The sequence below is a fragment of the Halichoerus grypus genome, chromosome 5 (genome assembly GCF_964656455.1).
Source record: "Halichoerus grypus chromosome 5, mHalGry1.hap1.1, whole genome shotgun sequence".
NCBI classification, from domain to species: Eukaryota; Metazoa; Chordata; class Mammalia; order Carnivora; family Phocidae; genus Halichoerus; species Halichoerus grypus.
Window position 1 is genome coordinate 129,614,663 of NC_135716.1, and position 23,737 is coordinate 129,638,399.

A 23,737-nucleotide genomic window follows, 5' to 3' on the forward strand; every position below is an offset into this window, starting at 1 on the left:
AGTTGGTTCACCAATGTCTTGTTTAGTTGGTTTGTTGAATCAGGATCCAAACAAGGTCTATACAAGGGATTTGAGTGTCATGTCACAGCAATTAAGTCACAATTCCCAATTTGCTTCCAACATATCTACAGAAAGATCTAATAATTATACACCAATAGAACATTAGGAATTATACCAGATCTACATCACTCCAGTGGAGTTAAGGCTTTGAGTGGTGTCACGGTAACAGGACTCTTTCCATTCTTATAGTGTTATTTAAGAAAACAAGGTTTCTCAGAATTGATTCTAGACCCTGTTTCATGTAAGCAAATAGTACGCAAATAGTATGCTCATTTGAACAAGAAAGTTTGTTCATATATCTAAATAAATCCACCTCATTAAGACATCCATTATTAACTATGTAAAGTAAAAAAAGAAGTTTAAAAATATGTATATTTTTATATATTATATATATATAATTTGATCAATTATACACTATTAACAATTGTGAAAATAAATTCATCCAGAATATTTTTTGCACTTAGATTCTTACAGTCACAAGAACTTTTTATAGCCACTTTTTATATGTTCAGTTTTATTGCAGAGAAGATAAGGTATCAAAATAAAATAAAATAAATTTAAAAAATTGGTTTAGGATCAAATTAAATAGCAGAAGTAGTATGGAAATATGAGTTTGAGAATAAAAAGAAACAATATAGCATTTCTTTTAAAATAGAACTTATTCATTTTTTTAAATGGATGATAGTAATATCAAATCACTATGTTATTTAGATTTCCTTGGACACATTTAAAAGTGAGAAGTAACAAGTTTATTATAAAGTAGCCGTATTTATGACAACCAGAAATTATAATTTTTTGCAAAGACATCAGATTATGTTAAAAATTTTAGATGGCAATTTAAAAAAGTGAAAAAGTTTACATAGGATAGACAATCATTTTATGGACCATAAAAACAAAAAAAAAAACCAGTTGGTAACCTTTTTTTCATCTCACTGAGTTTGGGAACATCATTGTGCTCATATAATCTCCAAATAGAGATTCATATAACTGTGTTCTAGAGTTATGAGGAAAGTTAACTCATAAAACAGTGTAATAGTTATAAAATATTTACAGTTATATTTTGCTTTATAACTTTATAAATCTATCTACCATGCACAGTCTCATTTGATCTTATAGCAAAATTGGAGTTCTTAGTACAGGTGGTACTGTTTCCATTTTGCAAATAAATAAGGCTTTAATAGAGGTTGAATTACTTGCCCAAAACAATAGCTAGTAAACCAGGGAGCTGGTTTCTAAACATAAGTGTTCTGTCTCAAAATAATTAAAATATATATATAACATCAAAGCTCTCTTTTTCTGTATGTTCTGCTTATAAAATGGAGAAGTAGAAAGAAAAAAAAAGCCTTTCTGGAAGTTCAAAGATGGTAAAATAGGAGAAGTACTTTAAGGTTTGACTCCTTTATCTGTAAAATTATTTCTTGTGATCCCTCCCTTTATGTGATTTGGGGATTATGTGACTACGTAGATAAATAATGTTTTGCTGTATCAAGCCAGACTCTACAAATGCCACTTTTTCCCTTCTTTCTCTTATGCTTCATATCACAGGGTCTTTTTGTTGGTGGTGATGGTGGTAGTAGTTTGTTTTGTTTTTAAACAAAGCTAACCACAGGAAGGTTACTCTTACACACTTACCACATAATTGTCTCCATCCTGAACACCTTAAACAAACTAATATGATCATCATAACAATATTGTCAGATGAGTAATTTTACTAACCCCCTTTTATAGTTGAGAAAATTGAGGTAAATTAATTTGTTTGACATTCCACAGCTAGTACACAAGAAAGCTGGCATTTGAACTCCAACATAAACTATAATTAATTACTACACTATGCTTCCTCTCAAGGACGAATAATTTGTCCATGTGATCTAGCAAAGACTTAGATTTCAGACTACTTTTTAAGATCTTTTGAGGAAATATAATCAGTTTAAATTTGTTTGCAGGAAGCAGATGGAAAAAAAAAGCAACTACTTTTTTTTTTTTCCCCTCTGGGGCACATTTCCTAATTTATATTTTAAGGCATAGCTCATACTGAAATATGGTTTAGTCAATTTTCTCAAGAGAGGACAGATAAATATGGATTAATGGCTACTTTAGTTAATGATTGCAAGGCTGGCTTTAATTAATTGTGCTATGTAGCCATTCTTTATTCATAAAATAAAATCTGTGCTCGGAATATTTTTATTAGGAAAAAAATGCAAGAAGAAAGATCCAACAGTGACCAGAAGAATGTTTAAAGACCAACACAAGCAGAGAGAAAGAGAGAGAGAGAGAAAGAATAATTTTTACAATTCTTTTTGTTTTCTAAATTTGTGTGTTCACTGATGCTGTAAAGAAGCATGTACTTAATTCGTTTGACAAAAGAAATAAGTTTAGAACTTTTCTGTATATCCATTTGGTATACTTCTTATTTTATCATCTGTATTTATGTGCAAATAGAATACTTTCTAAATAAACAGAAAGATGGTTGATGGAAGGGAGTAGAATTGCTGATATTGTTTTTAATATAGAATTCCATTTTATTTTTCCTCTTGTTTTGAGAATGAGGTGTCTGTACCTGGCTCCATCCCAAAGAGGATGTAATAGAGAGGTTTGCTGAGACCCTAGAGTTTTATCTCAGTCACTTCTCTAGGCCTGATTGCATTCTCCCTCTCTGATACTGCTATTTTAAACATCTCCTGCATGCATTTTGAATATAGTGTTCATTCCCTTTATAGCTGCTGAGGTGAAAGTCCAACTTCTCCAGGAAGCAGCTGCTGGGGAGACAGTACTGGAGACAAATTCTCCCCACAGCGGTTCAGAGCACCTGCCAGTTAACAGAAAATTTGAAGTCCTTCCAGATCCAAATATCTCACATTCAAGTCCATGTGGGAGAAAGCAAGCTGGTTTAGTTGAATTCAAAAACTAAAAAAGTAGAAAAGACAAAGAAATTTCCAATTTCATTCATGATTAAAGCCATTTGAGCAAAGCTAGTCCTAAAGGAACTTTTCAAATATGTAACACCTCTTCCTGTTTATATTCACTGCCTCATTCATCAAATCCTGCTTTCGTGGGCACCTGGGTGGCTCAGTCTGTTGAGCTTCCAACTCTTGGTTTCGACTCAGGTCATGATCTCAGGTCCTGAGATGGAGCCTGGCCTCAGGTTCCATCCTCAGTGGGGAGACTTCTTGAGATTCTCTCCCTCTCCTGCTGCCCCTCTCCCGGCTTGTGCGTCCATGCTCGCTCTCTCAAATAAATAAATAAATCTTTTTAAAAAATTCTGTGTGGGGTGCCTGGATGACTCAGTTGATTGTGTCTTCCTTCAGCTCAGGTCATGATCCCAGGGTCCTTGGATTAAGTCCTGCATCGGGCTCCCTGCTCAGCGGGGAGTCTCCTTCTCCCTCTACACCTTCTCCCTGCTCTCTTTTTCTCTCTCTCTCTCTCTCACACACACAAGTAGATAAATAAAATCTTAAAAAAAATCCTGGGTGCACCTGGGTGGCTCAGTTAGTTAAGCTACTGCCTTTGGCTCAGGTCATGATCCTGGAGTCCTGCGATTGAGTCCCACATTGGACTTCCTGCTCAGCAGGGAGTCTGCTTCTCCCTCTGACCCTCCCCCCTCTCATGCTCTCTCTCTCTCATTCTCTCTTCTCAAATAAATAAATAAAATCTTTAAAAAAAAATCTTGCATTTGTGCATTCACTATTCTTCATGCAGGCATAGTAAGACCTACCTACCTCTCAAAATGCTTTTGTTAGTTTTAGATGAGATCATATATATATATATTTTTAAAGATTTTATTTATTTGACAGAGAGAGACACAGCGAGAGAGGGAACACAAGCAGGGGGAGTGGGAGAGGGAGAAGCAGGCTTCCCGCCGAGCAGGGAGCCCGATGCGGGGCTTGATCCCAGGACCCTGGGATCATGACCTGAGCCGAAGGCAGACGCTTAACAACTGAGCCACCCAGGCGCCCCGATGAGATCATATATTAAAACAGTTTCTATACCTCTTAACCCATAGTCATCATTCAGCAAGTGGGATTTATTATTATTATTAAAAGATGATAATTAGACCTCAGTAAGGACTTCCCTATTTTCTTTAGTTATAATGTACAGGCTCTTTTTCACTCTATCCATACTTATTTTATGTAATATGTTAATTTATATGTTGAGTGATTTACAAACAATGTCGAAGAACTCTAAATGTATAAACATTTCTTAGCACTGACCCTTCAAAACACAGACATATATGTTTACATGGAAGCCTGACTTAAATGAGTCAATGGAAAGAATAAGATAAAGTGGTATTATAGAAAAGCATGGTTTAATTATAAGTTAAAATAATTGATGTTAATGTTTGGAATTTGGTGATTAATCCAAAATCAAATGTTAATGATTTTCTAGGCATTGAAAATGTTGGATTATAAATGTGTTTTTAAATATAAACTTTAAAATAATCTAAATAGTGCATTAAAATAACACTAAAAGGTATGAGTTTGCACTCTCACTTGATCATACTAAAGTTCCCATCTTTTAGGAATTAGGTATAGTTTTATATAAAACTCAAAAAATATTATTTTCAGGTTTTCCCCCTCTGATTTACAATATTAAAAATATATAAGTAGTTTGAGAATTTGGTCTTATAATTAGATAGTAGCTGATAAATTCCAATCTCTTATCCAAGGTATTTTTAATATAGCTGTATTAATGAAAAAAAGTGCTAGAATGAAATATATAGAAAAGACATGTATTTCTCTTGCAAAATAAGAAATCAATGTTATTTGGTATTTTGTTTTTCTTTTTTGCTACTATTAGTAAAATATGCCCAACATGACATAATTTTCATTCTAAAAATAAATGTACATGTGTTATAAATATTACTTAGGTAATATTAATTAGGTAATAATTGCCTGGAGATTAATGAAATTACTTCATAATAAAGTTTTTTCCACGCATTACAAATTTGAATAAGGAAGTCATCTGTAAGTTACTTACCCTCTCTATACCTCACTTTCTCCTTTGCAAAATGGGCATTATGATAGTACTTGACAGTAGCTATTTTAAAAGTTCTTTGTAAGGAAATGTACACAGTGGGCTTACAACAATATCTGGCAGGAGTAATATTAATATGTTATTATAGATAACATGCAATATTACCGAACCATTACCTGCAGAAGTGCATTTTCACTTACATATCTCTTAAAAATATTTAAAAGTATAATCCTCATCATCTATAGGGGTGAGTACTTCACTAAATGACTAAAACTCATTGGACAAATTGCTGATTTTGTGAATTTCCCTTGGCAAAATCTCACACTGTGTGCACATGCCAAAATAGAAAGATAATATGATTTGTTTTTGCCCCAAAGCACTTTCTACTATAGTAGTAGTAAAGGAGATCTGGAAATATTAAATCAACCTAATGTTGTATATAATATTACTATCTAGCAAACTTTATATGTATTATATAATTTACATATTATATATGTATATATGTATACACATGTCTATTCATATCCATATCTGTGATATAGTATCTAGTGAATAACTATCATCAAAGACATTAAGAAGAGAGTGCCTTAAAAACAAAGGCAAGTAGGAGGGGGGATAGAGTTTGCTCTGGTTTGTTTAATCTCTGCTTTACTTCCCTTACTTCATTTTGGCCTGGAAGCCAGGATATCAAAACTCTTTATATGAGGAATTAGCATGGTGATTGTATGGGGTCGTGAATTTTTCATTTTTTTCTTTACACTTCTGAAAGCTCTCCTGTCAAATTTAGAATTTTGTGATACAATGAAAAGACAGTTGTGAAGGTAGCTGGCCAGCTCCTTCACAGGAATATCATTTTCACATGGTTTAGCTTTGAAGCCAAGGGAAATAGCACTTTTCTTCTTTTATTAATTAGTACCTTTAATAGGAGCTTTCATTCATCAACAAGTCTTATGAAAAGCTGGTCTCTTTCCATAAAGCTGAATAAATCCTGCTGTGTGGAGTACTGGTAATGGTGCTAAGGCTTATGCTTTTGGAATGTGTTACAGAGAATTCGAGATATGAAAGAAAAAAGTCAATCCTCAGCAGCCATAGGCTTTTTATTTTTCTTAACAGAACTTTAAAAAATAATAAATAGCCCAAAATACGTTAATTTCCACCAAATTTTCTGATATCCACCTTTCAGATTTAATCATCACAGGAGGTATTATTACAGAGTCTGTTAGAATTATTCCAACATCATTTTGATCAACTAGAGGTTCACCAAATGGGACTTTATACCCCTCCAGATCAGGACCTGCCTAATAGTGTGCAGTAGTGTCATTTATAAAGGAACTCCTTGAAAGAGTTCAAAAACATCAATGCCATTCTTATTAGAAAAGCACTAACTATCTTAAGCCCGGGTTTATATAATTAACAGCGATGAAACAAAATTAAGTGTTCAGGTTATTTTCTATACATTTTCCAGCAACCAGATGTTTGGAACTATGTTTACAAAACATCCAGATGATTGACTTAAAATTTATGTATTTGTCATGATATTTGGCATGGTGTTAACACAGCTTCTGGGGGAAAATGTATTTTTAGAACTGCTTCACTCATCTTCCAATGAAGTAGGTAGTCTAGCAGATTTTTTAAGTGGAAAAGAAAAGAAAAAAAAACACTTTCAAGAAAAGCCATGCCATACTCAATTAAAGGATGTATTCATTATCGAACAGTTTTTATTCAGATTATTTCATTATTTGTACTTCAAAGAGATCCTAAGATCACTAACTGTTAAAATGTTTCATTTTGTAGTCCAGAGGGGAAAAAAGATCCGAGTTTGTGACCCAAGAATTGTTGCTCCATCCTGCCCCCATTAATGATCTGTTTTTACCTCACCAGACTCTCCTTCACTCATTAATTCCTCCATCCTACAGTGGTACAATCCCTCACCCTTGCTTCTGACTCTAGGAATGTGTAACATAATCTGTCACCAACTGGCTTCGTTCAAGATACAAATTCTCAGTACCTTTGTTTCTCCATTATTAAAATGAAGATAATAGTATCTGACTTTTATAGGGTTATGTGAAGATTAAATAGGATAATAATTGTAAGTGCCTAACAAATTGTAAGTGCCTAGCACACTCAGCAGAATATTCAATGGTTTAAAGTGGTTCCCAAAGTATAGGGTCAAATGTAGTTCTTTCTTATTTCAAGAAGTTATGAGCCCAGCTCACCTCTGCCCCATACCTACCACTTTGCTTTCTTCACGGAGCTTGGTTCCCGCCCACTGTCTCAGATTGCTTAGTTCATCCTCGTATCATACATCAGTCACTGTTTGTACGACAGATATTTGCATTTAATTTTATGTTATCATATGTTAATGTGGGCATGACTTTGCTTTCCCAATGAGGTTGCACTTTGGAAAATTTTGATTTACTTTACCATATTATTCCTTCTTCTAAAACTATCTTAATTTTTGCCTTCATTCATCCATCCAACAAATATTTATATTTATTATTTATATTTATTTTCAATTATATGTGGGCTGCTGGAATACACAGAAGTGATCAAATAGACAATGGTCCAGAATGTTACTTCTAGCAAGGAGAGACAGAAAATAACCCATCAACTAAACAGATAATGCATTTCATGGGAGTGTGGCAGTGGTGTTATTTTTGCTATTTAATACATTAGGAACTTCAGTAAAGGAAGATAGTGAATCAGCTATGCAGATCTCTGGGGGAAGAGAGGTCCAGGCAGAAAAAAACAGCAAATGCAAACTTCCTAGGGCAAGAGCATGCAGGACTTGGAAGCACAGCTAGAGGACCGCAGTCTAGACCAGAATCAACTGGAGAAGAGTGGCAGCTGGGAAGGTCAGAAAGACATCAAGGGAAGATTACATAAGCTCTTTGACCACTTTCAGGATTAGAATTTTTCTTATGAGTGAAATAGGAAATGAAATAGGAAGGCGTGTTGATGATCTGACTTAAACTCTGTTTATTGTAGAGAAAATAAACTATGCTATAGATGTCAAGGGGGCAGAAACCAGAAACTCTGAGGCAATTGTAATAATCCAATTATAATAACAATTTAATTATTATATTTTCACTTCCTATTCTGCATGATGGCTATTCATGAATATACTCTATCATCCTTCCTGAATTATGAACTTTGTATGGGCCAGGATTCCAACATATTTATATTTTTAGGCATTAGAATTCTGAAACCCAGAAAAATATTTTTTGGTGCCTGAAGAGTGCAAAACTAAATTATCACCACCTCTCATACTTTCACCCCTCCCCACACACCTGCCCTCCTCTGCCATACCCTGAATATCTTCCTTTCTTCCAGAATTCCTTCTTAATACATTATATAGATGTTAGGCAATATCTCTTTCTCTTGTAAAGGAAAAAAAAAAAAAAAAACACAAAACTAGGGTGGATATGAAGAACGCAGAGGAAGTAGAAAGGTAGGAGATGTAGTCCTTACGATTAAGGAAACTTATGTGCGTGTTTGACCTTTTTCATGTATTTGATATAATCATCTCATGGTTCACCTTAAAACTGTATGTCTCTATATAAGCATCTTATGATTTTATAGAATAGAAAGCCATTCCTAGATCTTGCTATTCCCAATTTGTAAAATTCCATTATGGTAATTTGAGTTATTTAAATTGTAACTCAATAGTGTAATTGAGAATAATGCTACAGAAATCCAAGGAAGTAATAGAAAAAATTTTGTTTTTGTTTTTGTTTTTTGGTTGAGTCTCATTCAAGGGTCTTCCTAATGTATGTCTTGAAAAGCTTTGGATCAGGACCAATAACAATTGTGAAATACACTCATCCAAGCAAGGAGACATGAAAAGCTCCTGTTCATTTTTCACAGGGAAGAAGTTAAATTCTGTTCTTCCCTGATGATCCCTAATATACCAGAACAGAGGAATATTGCTTATGCTAAGACCAGGAGTTGTAACCCCGATTTGGTCTATGAAAGCTCTAGTATCTAGAGGCTAGTTAATCTGTGGTCTTCCTGATACCTCCCCAAATAAAGGTAAAGCCGTTCCTGCCTGAAGGGAAAGGAGAATGCCCGGCAGAGTGTTCTAAATCAAATTTTCATGGTAAAACATGCATTAATAATTAATTTTCTGCTTCCTTTAGAATAGGACAGGTTAAACAGTTGGTCACATTTAGTAAATAAGAAATTACTTGCGGTAATTTCTGCAACATTCTGATCATCTTTCCATTTCTGAAACCTATTTTAAAAGTCTTTGATCTACATTATGGAGGAAAGGACACTGAACATAGAAATATAAGACTTAATTATGAATTCCACTTTGTCACTCACTAAATAGTGTGGCTTGGGCAAGTCATTTAACCTAAACATTCCATTTATTTTCTAGTGATGAATTGGGCATAGCAATCCATACACCAGAGGGTTGTAATGAGCACCAGATAGGATAATGTGTGAAGGCCATGAATTTAGAGGTCACACAATAAACACTTGATGAACCCATATATTACATACAAGCACTGTAATGGCCAGAGTCCTAGTAGTGGTGATTCAGTGTTCTATCCTATACCAGTAGACACGTGATCTTGTGAAATGGGAAATATGTCCCCTCTATCTTCTTTCTGCATATCATTAAGAATGACAATATACCATAATTGTTTAATTATATCATTAGAGTGGGTTTTATTTTCTTCATTAATTACATAAGGAAAAGCTTTTCAATTAACAATGACCTTTATGACTTTACTAGTTTGGATTCTGTAGATGGTGAAGCTGACTGCAAATTAGATTCTGCAGTGTACCTTGTTCCTTATTTTTTCACCCACTGATTAGTTTTATACAGTTGGCAGCAGCCTACCCTGTTGCATTCAGTTTGCAATTTTGTAGCAATCGCAAACACTGTGTTCAATCCCCCAAGGTGTTCTGTAGAAATGCTGTCAAACTATTTCGATGTATGTGTATTTTCATTCTGTAGCTGTGCTTTGTACTCATTTAAGAAAACTAGTCTTTAATTTGTATCAGAACATTTTCAAGATGAAACATAGAATTCCAGGCCTCAGCAAAATCACTGACATATGACCACAGCCTTCTTCTGTTCTAAATCATGATGTCTGACTTCTCTTGGATACAAAGCTATATTTTTGAATCTTGTTATAAAATACAACTTCGAATAAATGGCTTCAAAATTGGCCTTAAAATCTACTAATTGTCATCACCCTTTCTATTATCATCTGGCTTTAGTTTACCTTTCCAATTTCATCTCTCACCCCTCCCACCCTATACTCCATGCTTGTTTGTCCTTGAAATGTTTGGCTTTCTCCCTCACACTTTTCTCTGGTGTTACTCGCATATGGCCCCTCTGTCTAAATGTCATGTCTCCCACTCCTTGCCTCTTTAGTCAAGACATTTCCTATTCCTTAAAGCCTATTCTATAGCCCCCAAGCCCCTTCTGAGTCAAGTAGCTCTTTTTTTGTACCTTGTGCCTGATTTAATCAAATAATCTTTCTGTCTAGTATTGATTGGTTTGCTTGATTGTCTTCCTTACTGGACTAAAAGTTTTGGAGAGCAAGGGCACTACCATTTTTAAATCCATAAATAGTAGAAGCTTCATAAATGTTTGTTGGATAAATGAATGCTTCCTGGAAAGACTATTGGTAGGCTTATTGAAAAGACAGCAAGTATTTGCTACTAAACGTACTATATAAGCCTTGTCTTCTTCACTTGCAACGGCAATATTATCAGTAAAATGCCCTTTATAATTTCAGTGTACAGGCTTGCCACTCTTTAAATGCATAATTTAAAAAATAAACACGATATGGTACTATTCTATGCTTTCTATCTAGTATCTAGTACATTATAGTGGAATTGGATTTGGTTAAAACAGGCTAACTCGTTTATTCAGATTTCTTAAGTTTTCTTTAGTTTTTTTTTCCTTAATTTTTTACCAAGTGCTTTTTTTAAATTTTATTTTATTATGTTATATCACCATACATTACATCATTAGTTTTTGATGTAGTGTTCCATGATTCATTGTTTGCGTATAACACCCAGTGCTCCATTCAATATGTGCCCTCTTTTATACCCATCACCAGGCTAACCCATCCCCCCACCCACCTCCCCTCTAGAGCTCTGTTTCTCAGAGTCCATAGTCTCTCATGGTTTGTCTCCCCCTCCAATTTCCCCCCCTTCATTAATAATGTATCAGTATTTATTTACTAATTGTGGTAAATGTATCATAATGTACTAATATATGATGTTTAATAATGTGGGCAATTTGGTGAGAAGATATATGGGAACCATGTAATATTTTCTCAAATTTTCTATGAATCTAAAGTGTTTTAAAGTTGATAAAACTATTTAAACAAAACAAAAGAACATGCATTAATTGGCCAGAGGACTGCCATAACCTGCATGTTGGTGGTAGGTCAGGGACGTTATCTTTTCCACCCTAGGAGATCTCCCATTCTTTCAGATCTCTACAAATGTTGTCTTTCTTCAAATCCATGACATACCTTTGCACATCAAAGAGTTCTGGAGGAAAAGACTGTATATTTGGTGCATTCCAAGGTAGAATTAGATGTTTGGACATCCATCCTATATGAGTAATAATTCTACCAACCTGTATTTGGTTTTCTGGACCTGATGCAGTGTGTTGTTTATTTATTAATAAAAATTAAAAATATATTATTTATTTATTAATAAAAGCATAATGCTTTTATTAATAAAAGCATTAATTAAACATCAAAAAAACCCAGAAAAAAAATAGGCTAACTTGTGGACCTTTTCTACTTCTTATAATTTCAAAGAAAAAATGTTTTAATGTTGAAATTATTATTTGAAGGAATTTAGCTTTATTGAAATTTACTGGTCATCCAGACAGAACAAAAAAGGATTTTTGACTGGCTTCGAGTTAAAACACACACACACATTTAAAACAAAACAAAACTGTATGCAGGCATTGTTTCACATTTGCATCAGGAATGGAAGATGTACCAGTGTGTTCATATGTTCATATTTTCTGCATTTATGTCTGATGTTTGCATTTGGTGCAGCGCTATAATTCAGCATATGGAAATGTACTCAGAACAAAGATAATATTGTCTTTCATTTTCATTTTGATTAATAGTGTCTGTCTCTGGTAATTTGTAGGTGTTATTTGGAAGATGGAGCTTCAAAGGGTGCCTGGCTGAACCGGTCAAGTATTATTTTTGCGGGAGGTGATAAGTGGTCAGTGGATCCTCGAGTTTCAATTTCAACATTGAATAAAAGGGACTACAGCCTCCAGATACAGAATGTAGATGTGACGGACGATGGCCCATACACGTGTTCTGTTCAGACTCAACATACACCAAGAACAATGCAGGTGCATCTAACTGTGCAAGGTATGCATTTCTATAACTCCTATATTGTGAAGGACTATATTTAACAATGTTCAATATTTAGATATCAAAATGACTCAGGAGTAACTGACAATGTTGAAAGATGCGTAGTCATTGTCTTCAGGGATTTATGTTCCTAGATTCCATTAAGTGCAACGGCTATTATAGACATATAAATCCCCACTTACCAAGATCAAAAATTATCCGTTAACACCACATTATGATTTTTTTGTGTATGCTTCACTTAGTATCTTCCTTTGAGTCACCCCTTCAATACATCTTTGAAAACCCATGATTGATACATTAAAATTGTTTGATAACCCATGATGGATACATTAAAATATTAGAACTTTTTGAAATATCTATAGTAACTCTTTAAAAGTAATCCTCCTGACTTCAACACTCTGCTCAATCCAAATTCTGCTTACTTTGATTCAAGTCACAATGGAAAGAAACAGCCTTCTAGAATTACTTTATTTCAATATGGAGTAATTGGAAAAATATGGTACACAATGCTTTATACTTTGATTTATTTTTGGTAGATTATAAATCATTCTAGCTAACTTACAATCTCCAAGTACAAAGAGAATCATCAAGTTATTTTATTTTTTTGTGCATACTAAAATATAAGAGCATATTTATCCCTGATATAAATACTTTTCAAGAAAAATGCAATTATAATGCTAGTCAAATAGAAAATGCATATTCTTGCCCTTTTACATTATTTCCTTATGCTTTATAGATTAATCATGTGTTGGTTGCATAAAAATATCATGCTGTGGTTCTTAAAATGACATTGCAGCATTTCTAAGTAAAATTAATAAGAAATTATATTATAATGTGGTGCCAGTGAATGCATGTTTTATTCCTAATAAGAAAGCTGAAGGAGCAAGTTAGCTGTATTATCTTTGAGTTTACCTTTCAAAAATTCAGCTCTAAATATTAATTTAGGTACATGGCTTACATCTGGGATTTTATTAACTTACATCTGGAGCTTTATTTCCTTACATAAAGGTAAGCCTGAAGTCAAATACAGCTTCAGTTATTAGTAAATATCTTTACTTCATGATAAAGTTTAAATGTATTAATTAAATAATTAACTTTAAGGAGGAGAGTGTAAGGTAAACAATAAGCCTGGAAATTTCCCCAGTGGTTTTTCTTATTACAGACCATTGCACACTGTGGTAATGTTCTTTAAAGTCATATGAGAATATAATAAAGTTTTCACCGAAGTCTATCTTTATTCAGAGATTATCCAGAGATTCTAGAGGGCAGGAGTTTGTCCAGCTTCAGAAACTGACATGGGATTACAAGTCAAAAACACATTTCTTCTGTTATCCAAGCCTAATCTTGTTCCCTTGTTTAGTTTTGCGCCCTTTGACTTGAATTTCTAGCTCAAAGACTACAAAAGATTTTTATTACATGAGAAAAAAAGTACACTTAGATAATAATTATATTTGAGTCACTGGAGATATAGACCTTTTGCTTCTTATAGGTTTAAAATGATGTATTTCTGTACAATAAATATACCCCCTTTTTCCTTTTTTCCATTCTGTCTTGTCCCATACTAGGCTTATATTTTTAAACCGGACTATGGATATATGGAGTTATGAGCCCTGCCCAGGCACATGTTTGATTTTCATAAGATGTCTTTATAACTTTATGCTACATAGATGGTTTAACACTGTACAGATTTTTATTTTTTAAAGATTTATTTATTTATTTATTTGAGAGAGAGAATGAGATAGAGAGAGCATGAGAGTGGGGAGGGTCAGAGGGAGAAGCAGACTCCCCGCTGAGCAGGGAGCCCGATGCGGGACTCGATCCCGGGACTCCAGGATCATGACCTGAGCCGAAGGCAGTCGCCCAACCAACTGAGCCACCCAGGTGCCCCTATACAGATTTTTAACACTGTTACATGCTACTATGGCATTCCATTTTGTTGGCCATTTGGTGATGGTGAACTTTTGAACTCCATTTTAGGAAGTGCATTGTAGGAACACATTTATTGTATATTTTATTAGTATAATATTTTGTTCTTCTAGAAAAAAATATTCGTGTTACTGTTTTGAAAGTATGTGTTTGGGTCAAATTAAAAGCTAATAATTTTACAGTATTTATGAACATAATTACTCATTAGAAGTTGATTGACATGTGGGCAGTTTTCCAATTACATTAATAAAGTTCAGGGACTACATTAATAGGCTTGTCAGTCAATTCAAGAACTAAATAAATGTCACAAAAAGTCAACCCCACTTAAGCTACATTTCCTCTTGATGAATGAAAATAAGCTGATGTGCACATCTCTTCAGTCTTTGTATTTCCTAGGTTGTCTGATACTCAGGTATATCTCAATAGTTTTGAAGTGTATGCTCTTTGCCTAACAATTTGTCAAGTCTTTATTCACCAAGATAAAGAAACTTAGCAACTGAGAGAAGACTGTATTAATCACTGATGTCAAACACACACATTGGTAATAAAAACAAAGCTCATCTTTAATTGTTGCAACTATGCACTCAAGGGAGCTATTTAAAAAAAAAATCATTTGAGAAAGGGGATAATAGAAGGGATATCTTGCCAACACAGACATTGTGCATGGGAAATTTGTCGGTGCTCTTGATTTCTTAGAGCTATTAGTACCAATGAATGGAACAATAGGGGAGAAAAAATACTGGGAGTAGGAGTTGGAAAACCTGGATTCCAATCCTGAATTTTCTCTCATGAAATGGGTAATTATCAAGCCGCTCTAAACTCTAGTTTTCTCATCTGAAAGAAGAGGACTCAGGCCAGAAGATCTTAAGGTGCATGCCAATGAAAAACAAAAAGATGACCAAAACAAAATGAAAAACCCAACCAACCAACCAAACCAAACAAAAGCACACAAATGAACAAACAAATAACCATGGATGATTTGCAAGGGAAAATAATGTTATTTAGGTTAAAAATGAAAAATATTCCATAACACTTGTGTTTAACACTTGCAATAAACACAATGCAAGCTAAGTTTTACATAGCAGTACTTTTGAGTATATACGCTGCAAGTATGTTCTATTTATCTCCATGTTTTGCTTTCACCAACTTAGCTGAACAATGTATATACTCATGAACTGTGAAGAATGTGGTGAATTGGAGTTTTGCTTCAAGGGTTTAGAAATAGACTCAATAAGAAAATAATTTCATTATTTACCTATATATAATATACCACTGATAAATAAAATTACCTAAATGTCCAGTGTTTTATATCATGTGGTACAGTATTTACTAAGAGTAGCGTTTCTTGTTCATGAGTGTAAGAACGTACAAGGCTGGAGGACTTGCTATGAACCCAGAGCTCCCTATTACAATCCTGTAATGACAAGGATCATAAAATGTAAACGCACACTTGAGTAGATGATAGAGACGGCTTCTACTTTGAGTCCACATCTGAAGTCTAGGTTGTGTATAGTACAAAATAGACACTCATAGATACTGTATATTAAACACATATACACACAATAGCCCCTGACAATACCTTGATTACAGCCTTGTAAGACTATGGACAGAGGATCCACTAAGATGTACCTGGACAGAAACTGAGATAATAAAGGTATGTTGTTTTAAGCCTTGCACACTCATGTGTGCACACACCCACACACATTATATATGTGTGAAATGTTTATCCCTCAACTTGTGCCCTTTCAGGTAGATATACCAGAGGTTTTCTCTAGGCAGAGCAGACGATTTGACTAGCACATAGCTCTATGACCAAAATAACTTCTCAAGGGTATCTAACTTCCCCAGGGTGTTCTGAATTCCTCAGGCTATCTGGCTAACCTGGGATACCTGTGATAGATGGGGTGGCACACTTCCCTTTCCAGGGATGGGTTTGCCTTTCTAGCTGCTGGGAGTGTTTTCAGCAGACAGCAGCATTGAGTGATCAGACCTTTCAGGGATCATCACCTCAGCTGTAGAGAGCCACTTTACCCAAACTCAAACTTTTCCTAAAGCAACCAATATCTGATGACTGATTAAAAGGCCCCTCCCTTTCAGCCCAAAGTAAGATAACTCTGATGAGCCATTTTGGCTCCAGAACAGTGGAAGCTGTTCATCAGCTCTACAGCTGACCTTCTTGCTTTGTCAAATCCTATTTCATTCCTCTTCCTTCTCTGGGGGTTTACCACAGGGGTATTCCCTAATAAATATCCTGCACTGTAAACTCCTTCTCATTTCAGTGCCTGCTTCCCAAAGATCCCAAACTATGACAGTGTTAGCCCCTTGTCTGGCTTAGTCATTGTTTGGAGAAAGCCTTTATAAAATGGAAAGACAACACATTCGAACACCATTTATTATTAACATTCTGTTTTACATTGGGAAGGATTTAAAGAGGCTTATAAAGAAGTAGTTAGTACACCAGGATAAACATAAGAAATTGGAGGCAAAAGATAAGGTAAGCAGAGTGGGACGCAGTCAGAGGTGAGGTTAGAACATAAAATTTATGTCATGATTTCTAAGTAATTTTAGAGCTCAGTAAAAATTTAGTTCTAAGATTTGTAGCAGTCAATACACAGAGAGAAACAGGATTAGTTATTCGTTCCATGATCCACATAGTTAATTAACACTTACATGCCTTAGTCTCCGGATCCTGTTACACAGAGTGGAGCAGCATCTCTACCGTGAATCAGCTCAGAGAACCACTGTGAGCTGTAAGGAACATCTCAACAGTGACTGTACAGTACTCACAGCACTCATTCAGAGAATTGTTCCTTATAACACCTCTCAATAAAACCTGAAGTGCAGGGGAGTCAAGAAAAAATTAAAAATCTGAAAGTAAATTCAGTAAGATACCAGTTCAATAACAGGAAGATAGCTTTTTGATTATTACCTTAATCTGTAAGTAAATTTTAGGACCTATCCTTTCTGAGTCAACCCTCCACAAATATTATTTCTCTCAGTGGGTCTTTGAATAGGAATTTAAGTACAGATATTTCAAAATTAGACTTGCCAATGAGTATCTGGAGAGCAGTTATTCCATGTGGCCACAAGTATAGAGCTGTATTCTTTAAAGACCCGCACATCTTAATATAATGTTAACATTCTTTTTATGAATATTAAAGCCTCAACGAGGTACATAGTGGAAGAGAGAGACACCACGCTTCTGCTCCAAGTTGACCTGATGGACAATAACACAGCATCACAGATCATAGGCCTGCCTTCCTTCAAAGATCCACAGGAGAAAAAAGCTACAATGGTCAAAAAAGTGTATCAAAATACCACATACATTAGAAAATTCAAGTTGGTGTTCTGCAACAGTAAACACTTCAAAATTTTCAATAAGCTACAAAATGAAACCAAAGAAAAATTAGCAGCACTAGGAAAAGTTTGACAGAACTCACACCTGTCAAAATAGTCATTGCTTGAATGCAGTGCTGGCTCAGGACAAGGCCCTCAGACTGGCTCCCACTCTGTTTTATTTAAGCTCTTTATATACTTGTTGGGGAGATTAAGATTATACACAGGAACCCAACTTTGGACATGCTGTCAAATACAAAGAAGTGACAAAGACCCAAAATATATACCCTTAATATTTTTAGCATAGAAAAAAAGAATAAACCACCTGAAATAAAAATGGTCCTTAATAGTGATGTTTTATTATCCTCTCTGAAGAGCCTTTAGCTTTAGGGAATGTAACTTCATAGTATACTTCTAAGATAAAATATTTATAAAATATCATCTTTTTAAATTAAAAAATATTAAATATAACTGACTTACAACATTACGTTATTTTCAGGTACGCAATATATAATGAGTCAGTATTTGTATGTGTTGTGAGATGATCACCACAATAAGTCTAGTAAACATCCATCACCACACAGTTACATATTTTCTTATGATGATGATAACTTTTAAGATCTATTCTTTTGGCAACTTTCAAATATGCAATACAATATTATTAGCTGTAGTCATCATGCTACACTTTATATTCCCATGACTTAATTTGTTTTGTGCCTGGACATTTGTACCTTTTAAACCCCTTCACCCATTTTGCCAATCCCCCCATCTTCTTGCTGTTGGCAACCACCAATTATCATCTCTACATCCATGAGCTCATTTTTTGGTTTTGTTTTGTTTTGTTTTGTTAAGATTTTATTTATTTATTTGACACAGAGAGAAAGCACAAGTAGGCAGAGAGGTAGGCAGAGAGAGAGGGAGAAGCAGGCTCTCCACTGAGCAGGGAGCCGGACATGGGGCTCAATCCCAGGACCCTGGGATCATGACCTGAGCTGAAGGCAGCCGCTTAACCGACTGAGCCACCCAGGCGCCCTGGTTTTGGTTTTTTAAGGGAAAAATTAAGACTATTTCCCAAAAGTGACCTTAGTTTTTGTACATGAGCCATATCTGTATTGTATTAACTATACAACTGAGACACATTTCTAAGTTCACTTTATATGTGATAATAAATATGTATTATCTGCTTATAAGAAAACACTCATCATTTACTCTCTAAAATGAGGTTATAATTAATATCAAATAGGGGCACCTGGATGGCTCAGGTGGTTAAGCGTCTGTCTTTGTTTGGCTCGGGTCATGATCCCAGAGTCCTGGGATCGAGTCCCACATGAGGCTCCTTGCTCGGCGAGGAGCCTGCTTCTCCCTCTGCCTCTGCTCCCCCTGCTTGTGCGCTCTGTCTTTCACTATCTCCCTCTGTCAAATAAATAAATAAAATCTTAAAAAAATTAATATCAAATGGTTAAGATAAAAGTTACATGGATGGGGTGTACATACTCATTCTCATTCCCTCTATAGGGAATTCCTACTTATTCTACCATAAATCATTCTTTGCTTTCCCCCATTCTCATTACGGTGAGAACCAATAGGAGCCAAAATATGCAGAGCTCACACAGACTAATGGATATCTGATTACTGATCACTGGGTCAAAAACCAAGGTGAATAAATGATGTAAATAAGGTTCTATTAGTCCTTATAGATTCTCCCCACATTGTGGCAGTTATAATGATGGAACCATACCTAGAAACATCCCATTTTTCTATTTCTATTGGTTTGAAATGTCCAGATTTGCAATTTATGAAAAAAGAATTTATAAGCATTTTGGAGCATATGCATTATTAAGTAATAGGACTGTCATTGTATCCCCCAGGTGCTTTATGCAGTGGGAAATATTTAATCTCTTGAAATAGATGAGGTAGTATTATTGATGTCCGGAAAGATAATGATCTGGAATCTAAGTGGTTAGAACAATTATGCCTAATTTGTGAAACTTTGGAAAAATAAGTCCTCTGCGTGTCATTTGGGCTGTAGACTTCAGTAAAATCCTTTCCCTCAGGTGTACCTTCACAGACAAACTCCAGGCCACTCATCTGGACTTAATGTGGAATAGACTTTTTGAGGCAGTGCATATTACATAGTAATTTTTTAAAATAATGCATTTTTCTGGTGGATTTTTTCAATTTTCAGAAATTCCTGTCCAGCTAGAATCACTGTGGTTCCATTGGCAGTGTGTATAAGGCCAACTTCTAGGAAACCATTACTTTACTTTTACCTGTGAGTGTATTGACATTGATTAGGGTATTGGTTTAACTACTAGGATCCATTAAAAATAAGATTAATGGAACTAATTTTTAGTGAAATCCTCATTTGAATATTGGCACTTCTTCCGGAATAGATTTTTCTTCTTTCCTAAATATCCTTCCTTTTTTCTTTTATAGTCTTTAGAAAGGTTATTGCCTTATTTTTCTGCAGTTGAAGTAAAAGTAGTAGAAAGAGAAGGTAAATTTCAGTGAATAATATTTGTCTTTGAAAAAGATTTTCTCAGTGAGTTTAGTAATCATATTTTCCAGCCAAAAATTAGTACATGAAGTTTTATGTACTGTCATTACAGGATCTTATATTAGAACAGTATCTTAGATCAAAACGGTGCAAAAATCCATAATGTACTGCTTACTATACACAAAAGAAATAAGTTGATAGTATTTTCTGATAAGCTTTTAATATGCTGTCATTTGTGAATGAGAGAGAAGTGAGAAAGAGCAAAAAATAATATTGATAGATATTGCACACTGTTGGCTTCCATCTGAGTCATCCCTTTTTCTATAGAAGGAACTTTCATGGAAACTGCTGAGCTTCATAACTGGAGCAAGGGAACAATATTGGAATTTAAATAAGCATCTTTGCTAACTAGTGAATTGTGACAGCAAGGAGGGTTCTTCTTTAATACTTCTGATTTACTCCTGAGTTGGATAATTTTTTGAGGTGTGGCAGGATAGGGGCAATGAAATCAAAGGGTTGTATAATTTGTGGTCCGTGTTGTTGAAAAGTAATTCTGCCATGCCTTGTCCTTGTTCTTAAGTTTTAAGTTTTGAATCATGTTGGCAAGTACTAAATAAAAGGATATGTAAGAATGGAATATGTAAGAAGTAGAACAGTATCACTCATTTGGAGACTGAGTAGAGCAGTACTTGTTTTTTTTTTTTTTTTTTTTTGGTAACACACAGTTCAAAATGCAATTTGACAATATTTTAAAGTAACTAACCCTTTAAGCAAGATCTGCTGCCCTTTAAAAGTCCCTTCAACAATTAATGGATATTTATCCTAGTTCTTGAAACACATAGTTTGGTAAATATCTTAAAGCTCTGACTGATGACATTTTCATTTTCTCGGTTGTAATTCTGAGTTGTTTTGTGTGTTGCATTTCAGAATAGTTATATTTGTTGCCTACCTTGGAGTGTCTTTATTTTTTTCCTAAAAAACAAAGAAAATAACTTTGTAAGTAATACATGTCAAATCCCAGTGCAATGTACACTATCAGTATGAAAATCTCTCTATAAATAAAAGATTACCAAGCGTTAGCTGGTCTGCTTATTTTGAGAAACCCTGCAAATAAAATAAGAGCCTGGTGAAATAATTTGTCTTCTTGGAAGTCATTCCAATACAATTTGATCTATGAAATAATTTTACTGTTTACTTCCCAAAATTATGCGGATAGTTGGGAAATTACTACCAAGACAATTAGGATTTTGCTGTTTTCATTAACTAAATTCTAAATGGCATACCCCTTTATAACCCTTATATGTGTAAAATGTAGCAGAGGAGAAAATTTGAATCTGCAAATGATATTGTTTATCTTATGATTTGTAGCAGAAAAATAAGAATTAACTATGTGTAGTGCCAAGAGGAAAATGGGCACAATGAAGGCTGGTGGCAAAGTTCAGTTTGCAGAATCATAGAGTGACCCTATGTCCTCGTACCCCTGCCCCACAGCTCTTCACTTCCATCCCTTCAGCGTCTTCTGGTTAGTGATCTAGTGGGAGCAGTAGGGACTCTGGAAAGGTAGCACCTGCACTAAGCTCTCCAAACTTTCTCACCCACACTTGTTTTGCATCTAGACCAGTGGTTCTTAAACATTTGGTGGTCATGAGCCCATTTGAAAATCTGATGAAACCTGTACCCCTGGTAGAAAAATATACATACTGTTAACATTTTTAAACTTCTTTATGTGAGCAGGATGCTCATGAACCCCCTCTATCTATGTGTGGACTCCCAGTAAAAACCCCAGTGAAGTCCTTGTAGATGAGGACTGAGTTTTAATCCTTTTTTTTTTTTTTTTTTTTTTTTTTCACTCCCAAACATCCAGGAAAGTGCCTGACAAATGTTAGGAACTCAATGGAGATTTATTGGTTGTACATATGTACATGCTTCTTTCTCCCTGGCTTCATGCCAATCACTCTGCTTAAGCTGTGACTTAATGTATTGATGCTATCTTTAGGGCATAACATCAGGAATGCTGACATAACAGGAAAAAATTTTAAATTAAAAGGATTAGTTAGGCATTCATGACTTAGGTTGCTTATTTCCATTCCAGGTCATAGCATCTTTATCCTCTGCTAATCTCCATGTTTTTACAAGTGCAGAATAGTGATTGCATTTTGTAGTGAAAAAATAATAAATGGGATACCAGCATTTTATGAATATATATATATGTATGTATATATATGTGTGTGTGTATATATATATATATATATAACAATGTTATTTTGAGAAAAAAAAATATATATGGGACAGAGTTAGCTACAAAGATTGTAGCTAAGTGTTCCTAATGCCAGACCAAGTAAGGAGTAAACATTTTAAAAGGGCCAAGAATAACACAATTAGAATTTCCTCTCAGGTATTTCACTCATCATTTTAGGTTTGATTTGAGCAAGTTGGTGGATGCACACGTTTTAAAATGGCATATTAAAGAGTTGAGGATGGACAGATTTCAGAGCTATTTATTAGTGCAGAATTAGGCAAGACATGTATATTGTTTTCCCTCTGCTTATGACCCTTTCACTTAAAGGTAGCCTATTTAAAAGGACATCTAAGAAAATTCAGTTTAATTAAAAAAATACTTCTGTGGTCCCACTTCAAATCAGTACCTACTCTGTGCAAATAACTTTGCTAAAATTTGCACATGTGTTCTGCCTTATGCTAAGCAGAATGGTCCCCAGAGATGACCATGTCCTCATTTCTGGAACCTGTGAATATGCTAGATTACATGGCAAAGGGGAATTAAGATTGCAAATCACCTAACCTTAAAATGGGGATAGTATCTTAGATTATCCAGGTGGATCCAATGAAGCCACAAGGTCCCTTAATAGTGGGAGAAGAGATAGGAGAGAATCAGAGGGATATATGACTGTGGAAGTAGGTCAGAGCAATGTGACATAAGAAGGGCTAGACCTGCCTTTACTGGCTTCAAAGATAGAGGATCATGAATTGAGGAATATGGGTAGCCGCTAGAAGCAGAAAAAGGTAAGGAAATGGATTCTCCACTAGAGACTCCAGAAGAGAATGCAGGCCTGGCAATATCTTGATTTTTGCTGAGAGAGACTTATAACATCTAACATACAGAAAGATAAATTTAAGATAAATTTATGTTTAGAGATAAATTTATTTTAAGGGGCACCTGGATGGCTCAGTTGTTAAGCGTCTGCCTTCAGCTCAGGTCATGATCCCAGGGTCCTGGAATTGAGCCCCTTGTCAGGCTCCCTGCTCAGGGGGAGTCTGCTTCTCCCTCTCCCCCTACCGCTCCCCTTCAACCCCACTCCTGTGCTCTCTCTCTCGTTCTCTCTCTCAAACAAATAAAATCTTCAAAAAAAGAGATAAATTTGCTTTAAGCTACTAAGTTTTTAGTAATTTATGTCAGCAAATATAAAACTAGTGCACACACACACACACACACACACTTAAAAATTAAGATACCTTCTTATACACCTAGAACATGGTTTCTCAACTGTGGTGCTATTGACATTTTGGACCATATAATGTGTGTGTGTGTGTGTGTGTGTGTGTGTGTGTGTTG

General features: G+C 34.9%; 1 protein-coding gene across 1 annotated transcript in view; it reads left to right on the top strand.

The window, feature by feature from the left end:
- Positions 1-23,737, top strand: part of NEGR1 (neuronal growth regulator 1) — an 830,730-nt gene that overhangs the window by 331,146 nt on the left and 475,847 nt on the right. Inside the window, exon 2 of the mRNA XM_078072906.1 lies at positions 12,172-12,404. Coding sequence (XP_077929032.1) covers positions 12,172-12,404 — 233 coding nt within the window. The remainder of the gene's footprint in view (positions 1-12,171; positions 12,405-23,737) is intronic.